Source organism: Emydura macquarii, unplaced genomic scaffold (assembly GCF_026122565.2).
Source record: "Emydura macquarii macquarii isolate MOO-44397 ecotype Brisbane River unplaced genomic scaffold, CSIRO-AGI_Emac_v2 contig_2422, whole genome shotgun sequence".
Classification (NCBI taxonomy): Eukaryota; Metazoa; Chordata; order Testudines; family Chelidae; genus Emydura; species Emydura macquarii.
This window is the reverse complement of record NW_027132559.1, coordinates 25,120,259-25,134,525: the sequence shown is the minus strand read 5'-3', so window position 1 is coordinate 25,134,525 and position 14,267 is coordinate 25,120,259. Positions and strand designations below refer to the sequence as shown.

The following is a 14,267-nucleotide window of genomic DNA, read 5'->3' as shown; positions in this document are numbered from 1 at the left end:
GCTACCACTGGTGGAGTTGCACAGTGGTAGCAATAGTGGAAAATGTTAAAAGGAAAGACATCTTGTGTAGCCAAGGCCTGAAACTGAAGATACTGGGTACAGTGTATCCTTAACTTCTGGCACTGTGTCAGATACTGCAAAATTCTCACCTCAGTGCGTGACATTTATGAGCCATATGTGCAGCAATATCTAAAACACTTCAGGGCGAGGCAGGAAAGAAAAGCAACTTTAACAGTTAATTGCCTTTACCAGTTTGTGTCACAAACTTAAATGCAATTTTCTTCTCTTATTTATATGAATCATTCTAGACAAAGTCTAAGAAAGATTGTTTGTTGTTTCTTAAAAATAGACCTCTTCTCTGCATTATTAAATAAAACAAGGGGTGGGGGTGGAAGTAAGCCCTCACCTTCTGAATCATGAGCCAGGTCTCTGTTAATGAATTTTCTTTTCCTGACATATGTTGGTCTCTCGTTGCAGTTTCTCCCACGTGGATTCTATAAACAGGAAAGATCAGTTACTTTAAAAACACACATATATACAACCCTCAGATTTCCACATTTCAACAAAGCCTATATAGATTGCTCACACAGTCCACAGACAAAATTACTGTACATACAGTATACAGCAGAGGATTATGCTGAGTACCCAACATCCTTCATACTTGTGCCTAGTTGCAACACAGTTCTATTTATCCATGTATACATCTATCTGAATAGGTACATATGCAATATGCTCCAGCAGCATCACCACAGTACTAAGATATACATACATATATATGTAGCAATCTGGAATACACAGATGTACACAACAGCATAAAAATCCCCTTTGCTCAAACTACTCAGGAGAATTCAGATAAGGAAATGATAACAGGCTGCTTTGTTTCCAAGTGTTATTTGTAAAATCGCTTGCAAAAATCCTGAAAACAAGAAGTGCTATCGTTTGCCTCAACTTCATTCTTCTCCGTGTTGCAAGGAAAGGCAGCCAGAAACTTTGAATGCAGCTGCTGCGGCTGCCCTCTTCTTCCACTAATCGTGTGCATGGGTTTACTTTTCTGGGGGGGGAAAAAAACCGATCCAAAAATTGTCCTTGAAAGAAAATTATGCTTTATTCAAACAACTAGGAGATAAGCCCATCTTTCAGGCAAGACTCCCAGATGAAGAGTCGCCCCTGGAGCGGTAACAAAGCAGATACTATGGACGCCAAACTCCCCCAGAGAAATAAGTCGGAATCAAGTTAATAAACACCAACTTTTGAACTGATCACTCACGTTGGTGACCATGTAAGGCACTTGCTGGTCATAAAATCCATCCATGCTGCAGCTCTTCCGCAAGGCTTAGCTCAGTGTTTTATTTTCTGGGCATTTGATCTGGCGATTTCCTCAGGATCTGGTCTGCAATCAGCCTAGAGGGGAATACAAGATGGCTTTTAGATTTAAAAAAAAAAAAAAAAATCATGAATGAACTGCTTGAATTTGCATAGCTAATTAACCTCAAAGAGTCCCATTCATAAAAAACAACCCTCCCTCCCCTGCCTTCACCTGGGTTAGCAGCCCGTGCCAGGTTAAAACCCGGAGCAAAAGCACTTTGCAGAGGCGCGGAGAGCCAAACAAGAGGGCGAGGTATTTATTTACACTCCGGCTGTATCCCTAGAGCGATCTGTGTCACTGGCAGCTCTGATTCGCAAACGTGTGCAGAAGTAGTAATGGCGAACAACATGACTCGCTTTGCACCTAACGGGAGTAGCGAGCGAGCGAGCCGGACCTAGCTCGTTTGAAAGGCTCGGGTGTTTTTGCAACCCACAACCCTGCAATCATCGCGTAAAAAGTTGCTGGAAAGACCCACCTGAAAGGTAACGCAAGGCGATCGGCTGCAAAAAATTCCCTCCAAATTTAATAAAAACATTAATTATTTCCCAGCACTTCCCCCTTGGAAGCAGCAAGCGCCACTGACAAGAGCTCACTTCGGTGGTTTTTCCTCTGGTTCTCCTCCAGGGGCCTCCAGTCCAAACTGATGGATCTCTGCCTCCCATTGGCTCACTGTGTCTTTCACAGGATCAGATTTCTGCCTGTCAGTCAGGCTGCCTCTCTTCCTCAGGGAAAAAGGTAAAAGCTGGATCCTGCCGGATTATGCTCGATCCAGCCGATTTTGGGCCCTAGCCCCCTTAATGCTACGGCCTTAGCAAAGAACATGTGCACTGTGTCGCTGCTTGTTTTACACCCAAAAAGAATCCCGACCCTGAAGCATCTCAGTGCAACAGTGCCACAAATACACATAACTAGCACCTGATTCCAGACAGGTGTTTTTTGGCCCCCCAACCTGCAAATGCAAACCCAAACTGCTTCAATAGAGAACCAGTTTTCCTGCTCCTATTCCAGCAACAACAAAACACCCTGGATGCAAATATATCCCTGCACAGCAGTGCTACAAAAAAACAATAACCAGCATCTGAATCCTGCCAAATCCTGCCAAGATTTGGCCTCAGATCCCTGAAGTCTACTGCCTAAATACAGAATATGTTTATCCATTTTATAACATACTAACACCAATGCATTCCGGTACAACAACAGCACAAAAAACATCAGACCCGGCATCAGAATCCTGTCAAATTTTGGCCACAAACCCAGAAACATTGCCATCAGATTCAATACATAGAGATCTGGAGAATTTTAATGTCTTAGGAGAAACTGCATGTGTACTAAATTTATACTATAACCAGGGTATGCAGCCAAAAATTATCTGGATACAGCAAGATACCAGTGCCAAATTAGAGTTTTTGCATCTTTCCTGTACCAGGATTTGTCCAGGTCCAGTTTTTTCAGTTGATTAGTAGAAGCAACACTTGCTTTTTATTTTGATGACATTATTTCTGGGATTTGTAGCCAAAATTTAGCAGGATCCAAGTGCCAGAACTGGGTTTTTGTGGTGCTGTTGTGCTGGGATTTCTGAGGGGTTGTAATGGAGATTAAGCTTGTTCTCTCTTTAAGCAATGGAATTTGGAGGGTGGGAGTCAAAACCTGGCCAGATCTGTGTTTTTGCAGACCTGCGGTACCAAGATGTGTTGGCATTCTGATTATATTGGTGCTATAGGAGTGAGAACACTTGTTCTCTATTGAGACAATGGAATTTGCAGAGTAGAGGGCCAACGTTTTCTGAATATGGCAGGAACCAGGTTCTGGATCCAGGTATCTGTGGCACTGCTGTGGTGGGATGAATCAGGGTTAATATTTTTAAGGTTCAGTCGGAGTGGCTAAAGGTATTTTTCTATTTAATTAATGGAGCCAAAATCTTCAGTTTTTGCCCTGACTCCTTTCTCAGATTATTGCAGTCAGAGATGCTCTGGTCTTCCTTTAATTGGTGTAAATACAACCTGTGAAAATGGGTTTGTACAAATAGTCTGCGGTTATTAATAATCTGTATGGTACTGCTACCATTTTAGTATATTTTGTTTTGAAAGTTACTGTATCTTTATTACACTCTACTCTGGGATGAAGAAAATGTGTCTCACTTTTCTCCAAAACTCTTTTCCTCTTTCTTTCTTTTGGCTTTTCTTTGGGATTCCTTTTGGCTTTTTCTCACTCCCTCTCTCCTCACTTGACGCTTCCTCTCCTTAGTCAATTGGGAGGAAGGCATCAAATTCCCACTTATCTTGTCACTCTTCTACTTGCTTCTGAGAGAAAAATATCTTATCACAAGCAGAATATACCTTCCAGACTTTTGCTCCTTTGGAGTTTTTGTTTGTTTGTTTTTTGTTACTTTTAAACAGGCCTGTGTTATAGGAAAGTACTTTATTGTAAATAGTTAATTAGTATATTATAAACAGATATCATTGTGCAAGTGCTCAATTTGCTGCTGCCAATTTAAACCACTCCAGCGATGTAGTTGTGGAACTGGTCACTGGAGAATGCTCGGGTGTCATTTGGATTCCCTGAAGAGTGTAAAAGCAGTATAATGGTTCCACAATCCTCCCTCCCTCCCCGAAACAACAGGCACTAGATTATGGGATCATGCTGAAGGTGTGACCAGGCAGGAGGTGTGGCTAAAATGCTTCAGGTGTTGTCCTTTGTCTGAAGAAGAGCCCCTTGGAGGCAATTTCAGATGAGCATAAATTAGAGCAGCTCCAGGCAGGGCCTCACAGGATTGAAAAGATAGGAAATGCAAATTTGACTTAAAGCCACCTTTGCCCCCCCCCCCCCCCCAACCCATTTCTTCACTGACTGCAGTTCAGTGGAGTTTACTGATCTCTTAAGAGACAAGTATATGCAGGCAAGAAACCAACCTTCCTTTTGTTACATACACAAACACCTATGTATGGAAATGCAACGTCATTAACAATAACCAATCATCTATTACACTTAATTCTGTATTGCACTTAAAACTGGTGGGAAAATACTAATTATTTTATAAGAATTTTTAATTCCTTATTTTCTTTTTCGTTTATTGTGTAATTTTTAAAGTTTTTTTTGACAACTACATGAAACCAAAAAGATTTTGATTTTCAAATACCATTTTTGATAAATACGTGGTTTATGGATTTTGCAAACTGATAATTTTTCAATAATGTTTTGGTTTCCAGGTTTTTGTTGAAAACTCTGAAAAATTTAACCGAATAGAAAATTTTTCACAAAAAAATTTCAAATTAGTTGAAAAGCCATTTTTGTTTTAAAAAAAGTGTAAAAGTTTCTACAAAAAGTTAAACCTAGCTCTAATTACTAGCTTTAAAGTGAAGACATTCAATTTTCTTTTGGAAACATGTGCTCCCTCATATTCAAATCAGCTTCATTAAGTATTGCAAATTATATATTATTTCCAATATGTAATGAAGCTACTCACTTCACATGTGTGTGAAAGGATGCACGGGAGTGTGTGCTACTTGCCTATTATAACACACGATGAAAGCACAAATCAGTGCTCTAACATTAAAAAAAAAATACAGTTAGAGCAAAGAGTTCAATAAACACCAATTTCTTCTGGCGAATTTGGAAAGAATTTAAACACATTATTAAAAGAAGAAACAAACCCCAACAATCCTGAATGATAAAATCTGTATAGAACATGGCAAAAGAATCCAAATTGCACTTGAGGACACGATTAAAATTACTAACTCTCCTGGACAATCTTATTACAATCCTGGAACTAAAGGAAATCATTTAGAAACAAACACAGAAAATGATGGCTTAGTTACATATCAAACAAGATTTTGAAACAACACTGAATACAGTACATCTAGTTGCCCTTCTAAAGTTATTTAACCTAACCCTCCAATCCAAACCCGATATATGGGCAGAAGGACTAATTAACCCAGTACACAAAAGCACAAATACCCTGAATCCGAACAATGATAGAGCTATCTGTGTTAGCAGCAATATCAGAAAACTATTCTGTTGCAGCCTTAATAAAATAGTATTACAATGTCTAACCAACTGTAGTATAATCCATGAAAACCAAATTAGATTTCTCCCTGAGAAATGAACTGCTGACCACATTTTTAACCTACCTGTGCTGTCTTCTTGTGTGTTGACAGTGGTTAGCATATTGTGATGCTACCAGAACACAACAAAATAATAAATAGTAATATAGAGATATAGATAAATATAGATTAAAAAGAAAAACACAGGGGAAGATATTTGCCTGCTTTGTACATTTTTATAAAGCCTCTGATTCAACATGGCTCCAGGATTGAACCTTAAATTGCTACAAAATAGTGTTGATAAGAAAATGTAAGACAATTATATCCATATACTAAATATCAAATGTAGGTTTAAAAATAAACAACATGCAAACAGGGATCTTCAAGTAAATAAGAAGAGAAAACAGGGATATAGTCGAACCATCTTTAACATATACATCAATGACTCAGTAACCCCACTGAAACAATCTCCAGACATGGGACTCCCACTAAATGATTCTCACTAAATGACTGCTATGTACTGATTACCTGGTCACACTAACCCCCATGCAACATAGTCTTCAAGGAAATTCAGATGTAGAGGAGACATATAGTAATATATAAGCAATGCATACTAACCAGGAAAAACAAAAATCAAAATATTTCAGAAAGAGTCCAGGAAACAATCAGCGAAACCTAAAATTTTACTACAGAGAGGCAGAAATTGAACACACTTGAAATTATATAGATAAAGTCCTCATATTAAAGATGTTTGAAAACCTAGAATGACTCTAAAATCATAAAAAGAAGAAAAGTGTGGCAGCCCTGGAATGGTGTGGTCTACTGGGAAAAGCACTGGACTGGGACTCAGGAGACATAGGTTTCCTGGGTCTGCCACTGGCCTGCTGGGTGACCTTGGGCAAGTCATGTCACTTCTCTGTGCCTCAGTTTCCCCACCTGTAAAATAATGTAAAGCACTTTGAGAGCTATCAATGGAAAGTACTATATAAGGGAGCTAGGTATGATTATTACAGACCCTGGACCACAGCCACTCTTCAGATAGCACAGAAAAGACAGGAGCCTGATCTTTGGGACTTCTGGCAAGCCCCAGTTTCCTTCCTGTCTATCTCCCTACTTATTTATATGGCCCTCATTCTCCTGGTATCTGAGCTTGTGTCTGTGTGTGCATGTGGCTAGAATGGGTTGTTTGTTTGTTTTTCTCCTATGGAAAATTTAGTCAATAACAAACAAAAATATCATGTTTGTCAAAAATTTTCACAGAAAATGGAAAGCCAAAATATGAAATATATTGATTCTGAAATGAGGTTACAATACCCACTCTGTGTAGCTCAAAAGCCTGTCTCTCTCACCAACAGAAGTTGGTCCAATAAAAATATGACCTCACTCACATTGTCTCTCTAATGTCCTAGGACCAGCATCGCTACAACAACACTGCCTGCAACAACGGTTAAATGCCACAGCTTGGCCCATATTGTTTAATCAACACTAGGAGGTTTATAGAGGAAAGTGCACAAGCATTTAGATGGAAACTTCTTTGGTGAGATTGTCACTCCTGCTACACTTTACAGAGGATGTAAAAGCCCCATAGCCACCTGGGAGAGAGTTCTTCTGACAGAAAAAGCCAAGTCTTCTGACATAGGCACTGCATGAGACAGCCACAAGATGCACTGTGCAGCCCCTACACAAGGCTTGGTTTAGAAAATGTGGTGCAGGGTAAGGGGGTGTGCCTGTAGCACTAGGTGCCACTGGGATTATGGGCCGCACTGCTACTCATAGGCATCCCAACACACGCTGCATAAATGACACCCTCTGAGCAGCCTGTAATCCAATCCAGAGAGCATAAAGATGATTCACAGCTTTCCCTCAGAGATGCAATACAGAATCTCATGCCTTGTTCACACGAGACACACTCAGAGGTTTAATACAGCTATTAACATAAATCGCCCACACTAATCACATGCTAACTATCCTTATATTCTTCCCCCCCCCCCCCCCATTTATCCTCCCCTAATCACTCACCCCTCCACACATGATCCTAGCCACTTGTCCTCCCAAACACAACCATCCATCCCTTCTCCCACCACCCTTTAAATGGCATACTGGAACACAGGGTCCTGCTATTCCAAGAAAAATATAATGCTGTTGCTCAGAATAGGACACAGAAGTCCAAGGCAAGTCCTGAGGACGTAAAATATCAATACATGGACAAGTAATTATGATTTTGTTTAAAAAAAAACCCAGTATCACTTAATACCTTTCCAAATAGTAAATTTGTGTTACTGTGGTAGGACCGAAAACCAGTTTAGCCATTAAATTAGTTTTAAACGTGTTTGCTGTAAATGCCATGGCCGATGAAAAAAATGTACTGTGGAAGAATGTATGGAGAAGTTGCTCTTGTGGCCGGTGTGGAGATGAACAGAGAGGAAGGGGTGGCTGGATATAATTAGATGGAGAGTTCTTTCTATGTCTGCATATGGCAGAGATGGTGACGGCTGTCCGGGTTGCTAATGTGGGGGAGGGCACAGTTGAGTCTTTTTGTAGGGGAGGTGAGAGCTCACAAATTGTATTCCCAGTTCTGCCACACATTATGTAGTCTTAATGCATTGCATTTAATATTATAACTTATTTGTATTCCAGTAGTGCCTAGGAACCCCAGTGGTGGATCAGGGTCCTCTTGTGCTAGACACTGTGCAGGCTTGGAGCAAAGAAGACAGTCTGTGCTCCAGAGAGCTTACAGTCTGTTTGTCAGACTGGATGCAACACGTCAACAAAACAGAAAACAGACAGACAGTTGTGGTGGGAGGATGAACTAACAAAACAGAAATCTCAGTTTGCCACTTGTATAACCAATTCCAGACAGAAAGAATTTGTAGGCATCACAACAGAGATGGGCTTTAAGGAGGTGTTTTCGAAGAGGACAATGAATCCACTTTCTGCATATTTACAGGGTGTGGGTTCCCATACATAAGAGGCAGCATGAAAGCAAGTGCAATGGTGATTGAGTAAGAAGCAGACTAATGGGCAATCAAGGCTGCCATCATTGGTAGTATAATGGTGGGGTTTACAATCAGATAAACTAGAAGATCTAACAGATTGGGATGAACTAAATCATGAATCATAAATCATGAAGGAGCTTGCAACTGATGTGGTGGAGGTGGGGAGCCAGTGGAGGGATGCAAAGAGAGAGGTGACCTGGTTGGAATGATGAGCCAGGAAGATGATCCTACCAGCAGTATTTGGAATTGACTTTTTTATAGGGTGGGGTTATGGTGTCAAACTTAGAGGGAAGGAGGAGATTTCACAGATTGATTTGTGAGATGAGGCTTGGCAGTCTGGACAGACAGAAAAGGATATGTTATGTAGGTAGAAGTGGCAAAACTTGGATAAAGGTCTAGAAAAAGGGCTATGTTGGAAATGACACAAAGATTATGAGCCTGAGTGACTGTCCATAGTGACAAAGAAATGGGGGATGCAGAGAGGATTAACAGCTGTCTTGGTCACATTAAGCTTAAATCGCTTACTGCACATCTACGAGGAGATATGAAAGAAAGGCATAAATATCGGTTTAGTTGGAGGGAGAAAGTTTTTTTTAACAGCAGTAGATTTGTGAGTCAACTACATCAAGATGGTGTTTGAAGCCCTACTTATAGTTAAGAGCACATATAGACAGGATGTAAGGAAAGAGAAGCAGGAGGCCAAAGACTGAGCCTTGGGGGACTCCCAATGGAAGACAAAGAGGAGGACCCACCAACCAAGAATCAGAGAAGTAATAGGAGAACTGTGAGAACCATAAGACAATGACTATAGGATGTTAAAAGCAAGGAGTGATCTTTTTCATCCAAGGATCTTAAGCTGTTTAATAAATATTAATTATGCGTCACAAAATTCCATTGCAAAGTATGTAAGCATTATTATCCCCATTTTACAGAAGGGAAAAATGAGGCTGTTGCCTAAGGCCTAAGACAAATCAAGCTGATGCATAGGTGCTTGAACTAAGGGTGCTGGGGGGTGCTGCTGCACCCCCTGACTTGAAGTAGTTCCCATTATATACAGCTTTTACAGTTTGGTTCAACGGTGCTCAGCACCCCCACTATAAAAATGGTTCCAGCACCTGTGAGCTGATATGGGTTTTAAAACTGATTTTAAAATTGCAACTTTTTTATTGAAATAAAATAGCGAACATCGACTGAAGGTACACCCAGCCCAGAGTCGTTAGCAAATTTTATAGTGCTGAGAGGACTGCAGTCATGTTCCACTACTTCCCTGACTCTATTGTGATTGGATCACCAGACTCAGCTGTAAGTCTGGACGAGCCTTTCCATGGAAGGGGCAGAAGGCAGGCAGGCTTGGCAAGCCAAGTTAAGGTTGGACTCCACCTCCCCCATTGTTCTCAATGCACCTGGATATCTCTAAGATGCCTCTGTGTTTCTTATTTTCTGTATTATTGCATCTGAAGAAGAGAGCTGAAATCTCTTGAAAGCTTATGTCTACAAATATTAAATTAGTTAGTCTTTAAAGTGCCACAGAACTCTCGTTGTTTTTGCTGTTTACAGACTAACACGGCTACCCCTCTGGAACAAGTTAAGGTTGTTTGGAACACTGCCTTTCATTATGTTCCTGTGTTCCAGGAAGAAGGAAGAGCTGGGAAAGTGTAGCCTTACCTTTCAATTTCAGATGTGGTTTTCTATGACAATGTTTTATTGAGGTTTTCTTTCCTTTACATTTTTTATACATAATTCCATTTTAATGGGCCCAAATTCCATCCTAATGATATTTAGATTTTTGTATTGGAATAATCACATTTTAAAATCTCCTGCATTCCAATTGTCAGTATTCTTTACCCCATCCCTGTGTTAAAAGGCAACAACTAGTAGACACCTGTATTTGGAGGAAACTGGGGTGGGAGGGACAGATATATTTTAGGTCTGCACAGCTACAGAATTGGTTAATAGGGGATTCACCTTTCCAAATGACTTGCTTTATTTGTCTTCGTTTAAAAAAAAAATTACAGCCACGTGTAAAAGAATGCAGATTCTTCCAAAATGTTGCTGCTTTTCACAAGTATATGCCATAGCCATAAAGATTGATTGGGATTCCCCAACCCAGTACATCACCGCATTGCCCCTATTCAAATCCCTGTAACAAACTTCAGACTGGAGAGAATGCACTCTACAGTTAACATCAAATGCTTCTTTTACATAAGGAATTTCCCATAAGCAATTCTGCTCCAACACTTTGTGTATGCATATTATTCTAGCTATTCATTTTATCATAAACAAGTGAAAATGGTGATCTCATACATTAGTAAAAGTAGAGAGTATGAAGCCAAAGTCTGTACAGTCTCTTCTTTTTGTTTCAAAAGAAAAGGGGGTGGGGGAGGTTTAAAATTTTAACAAACTTGCCACTGATCTTATTAACTCTGTTGATTGTAGTTTTTTCCTTTCTCTCTTTCGCGGCTTGGCATGGAAATAAATTGGCTGGTACCTGCTTTTCATGCATGTTTGGCACCATAGAGAACCAAGACTAACAAGTGGTTCCAAGGTTGTTTATGTGGGGTTTTCATAGTATTCATAGGAAAAAATGTGCCATAGTGAAAAAGATCCATAGAGGCAGCTGCTCTTAAAATTTTCATGCATAAGAATAGCAAGAGTTGCACAAAGTGTCCACTACTTTTGAAAATGAGTGTTAAAGAAAAAAAATCAGTTCAGTAAATGCCAGTCAGTCTGAATGGAAATTTTCAGTTTGGCAGAATTTCAGATGTGGAATGGCAGAACATAGGCAGAAAGGATTTGACATTTATTTGCTTGTGTTTCAAAATCACATCTTGGTTGGGAAAGAGGAAGCAAGGAAAGAAATAAACATCTCTAACAAAAATACAATATAAAGGTGCAATTCATATTTGGTGGCACTTAGATTATGTACTTGCATTATGCCATTCCTGTCATGGTCCCTTTCATTTTATTTTTTTAGATATGAATGCAGGTAAGAAGAATCAAATGCGTTTCAAAAGGTTTTCATCATCTCAATGTTTAGGGGTGTTCACATTTTGGTTTGGGTCCGTCTCTAGTTATTTTTAGTTTCAAATGCCTTCTCTTAGTTTATCTTGCTGCATTTATTTTACTTTTTCATTTTAGAGGTTTGCTGTATAAAATGCAAAACTTTTAAAGCAAAACTCCACTCAGTAAGGAATTCTGTTTAAATTGAGTTCCTGAGAAATCTGATTCTAACATGATATGTCTGGCCACTGTGAATAGGACCAACCTGCATTTGGAAACGACATTTAAACTGAGCTGGAATACAGGGTTTCCACTTTAGCAGCAACAGAAGTTCAACATAGAAATACACGGCTTGTCATGGGTTGTAGATTTCTCTAGGGTAAATCATAACCATTATTTCAGCCAACAAGGATTCTAAATGTAGAAATCTTCCAATGACCCTTCTGATATCTTAAAAGGATACTCTCCTCAGGAGGCGCCTGAACCGAAGTCATTGAGAATCTTTTTATTATCTTCAATTAGATTAGGATGAGGCCCTACTGAAGGAAGCTTACTTCGCCTTGCCTCATCTGTCTCCTCTGCTGGGAAGCCTGAATCTTCCAGGGATATTCCCCTCAACCTCCACTGAGATATTCTTTCCACAGAAGAGGTACAAAAGTATTCTTACTTTAAAATATTTTTTTAAAATGTGGACTCTTTGAAGTACTACTTTTTTCCATGTATTTAAGAATAGCTTTCTTGGCAACATGGTTTATGGCAAATGCATTCATGGATTTCACATACTGTTGAAACCTGAGCTTTGGCTCCAAACTATGTAGCAATGACAGTTCCCACTCTCTACAATGGAGTCATAAAATTTTGACTTAAGTTCCAGGCCTCTGTCATTGTCTTCTAGGTGCTCAATTGCCTGGATCCAAGGTCAACTGAGGCTTCAGGATAAAGACCATTATCGACAACTCCACTGCTATGGCATAATGGAACTCTCTATAGTAAGAAGAAAGCTAATTTGTGCAGGAGATAGAACTTTCTTATGGACCAGTCTGAGGCTGTGAAACAAACTCCCCCAGGAATTAAAAAATATCTGGAACCTTCTTCTGTGAGTGCAGGGCACATATCTTTGTCCTTGCCTTCTCTAACATAAAGACGTGGAAACATACGCATGTGCATACATGCATGCACACACACACATATCCTTATCAGGAAAATCAAAACCACTACACATATACAATTATCCTCTTGAGGAGAGGGTAACAGAGAGACAGATGTGAGTCACATTGCTTAATGCACTGCTGGAAGGCACTCAGATGCTACAGTGATGTGAGTGTAAGAACCTATATAGACTAGAAATCAGTGGGAGTTTTGCTATTGACTTCAATGAGGTCATGATTTCACTCACTGAAGCCAAAGTATTTGGAGAAACCATCGAAAATTGTATAGCAGAAAATACTGAAATGTCCTTTTAACACCATCTAAACCACAAAAGAAAAATATCAGCCACCAAGCAAGAACATATACTATTCTTGTAAATATTACAGCCATAATTGTAGAAGCAAAACCAGACAGAATACCAAGAGTTCTGGCAGGCCTTCATCCTGAAACCAAAGGATGTGTCTCTGGCATGGACGTTGGTTTATCTTACACACCTGGAGAGAAATGGTTATAGAGGGAGGACAAAATGTTGGGGTTTTTTTCCTGGAGCGCACATCCTTTACACATTTCCTCATACAGTAACCCATATCAACACATTTTTCAAACATTAAACAGAGTTAAAATTCTCCCATACAATCCTCCTAGAAGCACTAGAATAAGTATTTCCACAATAAAGGTTTTCTGACCTATACTCTATATTCTTACTAGAACAAAAGAAGGAAGGAGTAAGAGCAGTCTAAGAGCCCATCTACATGAACATTTAGTTCACGGCAAGCTGGAGTGTGAGTCTATCCTTTGCTAGCTTGCGGTGGACCAACTGTCTGCTGGTGACGCGCATTAACCATTTGTTAATGCACTTTGATCTACTCCCATTTCAAAGAGGACTAGATCAAAGTGTATTAACAAACTGTTAATGCATGTCAGCAGGGTCCTCACGGACAGTATTGCGCAGTAGGCTAGTGGAGGGTAGATTCACACCCCAGCTTGCTGCCAACCAATTGTTTAAGTAGAAAAGCTCTTAGACAACTAGCAGATGAAGATATGGAACTTTAGAATAGAAGGTGGGATTTTCAACAGTGCTTAACTGAGTTAGTTTGTAGGATATTAGAGAGACAAGGTAGGTGAGGTCCAATAAAATATATTACCTCAACCACCTTATCTCCTGAGGTCCCTTCCAACTCTAATATTCTATGATTCTATGATCTCTCTAAGTGAGCTAGAAAACCATGGGCACATTTGTCAAAGACACAAGTGGAAGTTCAGTGCCTTTGAAAAATTCTTTCACAAGTCCTTTTGATTTGTGCGTCTAAATCACTTAGTTGCCTTTGAAAATAGCTACATATACCAATATATATATTGGTTTATATATCCTGTGCCATCGTTACTGTCTAAGATTTTTGTATGGAAATTAACAATACAAGCACTTTCTTTTTGAATTGTCACTACCCCCAAGGATCTTTACCCAAATATTGTAGTAATCTTCATAAAAGGAAATTCATGTTCATCCCTTTCTCTATAATATTCTGATCAATGCATCCTCTCTTCCTAACTGAGCACTCTGTCTTCTACAAATGCCCTGGATTCATGCTAAATTTCCAGAGCACCTTAAGCTTCCCAAATAATAACCAATCTCAGAGCAGAGATCACTATCAAGGCATCACTTGCAAAAGCAAACTCTTGCACTCATAAAAGAGAAATTTAAGATACAGGAATACA

At 39.6% G+C, this 14,267-nt stretch overlaps 1 protein-coding gene and 1 long non-coding RNA gene across 3 annotated transcripts in view; one reads left to right on the top strand and one right to left on the bottom strand.

The window, feature by feature from the left end:
• ETV1 (ETS variant transcription factor 1) overlaps positions 1-1,911 on the bottom strand; it is a 74,235-nt gene extending 72,324 nt beyond the window's left edge. Inside the window, exons 1-3 of one of the 2 annotated variants that reach the window (XM_067562121.1) lie at positions 1,842-1,911; positions 1,268-1,401; positions 407-494 (exon numbers count right to left, since the gene is read on the bottom strand). In XM_067562121.1, the coding sequence (XP_067418222.1) occupies positions 407-494; positions 1,268-1,312 (133 nt within the window). In that variant the 5' untranslated portion in view covers positions 1,313-1,401; positions 1,842-1,911. Of the gene's footprint in view, positions 1-406; positions 495-1,267; positions 1,402-1,537; positions 1,608-1,841 lie in introns of those variants that run through there. The other variant, XM_067562120.1, reaches the window with a different exon arrangement.
• On the top strand, positions 1,666-12,465 carry LOC137162371 (uncharacterized). The gene is made up of 3 exons (XR_010922358.1): positions 1,666-1,848; positions 11,925-12,051; positions 12,298-12,465. It is a non-coding gene; the product is annotated as an uncharacterized lncRNA (long non-coding RNA).
• Positions 12,466-14,267: the final 1,802 nt, after the last annotated feature.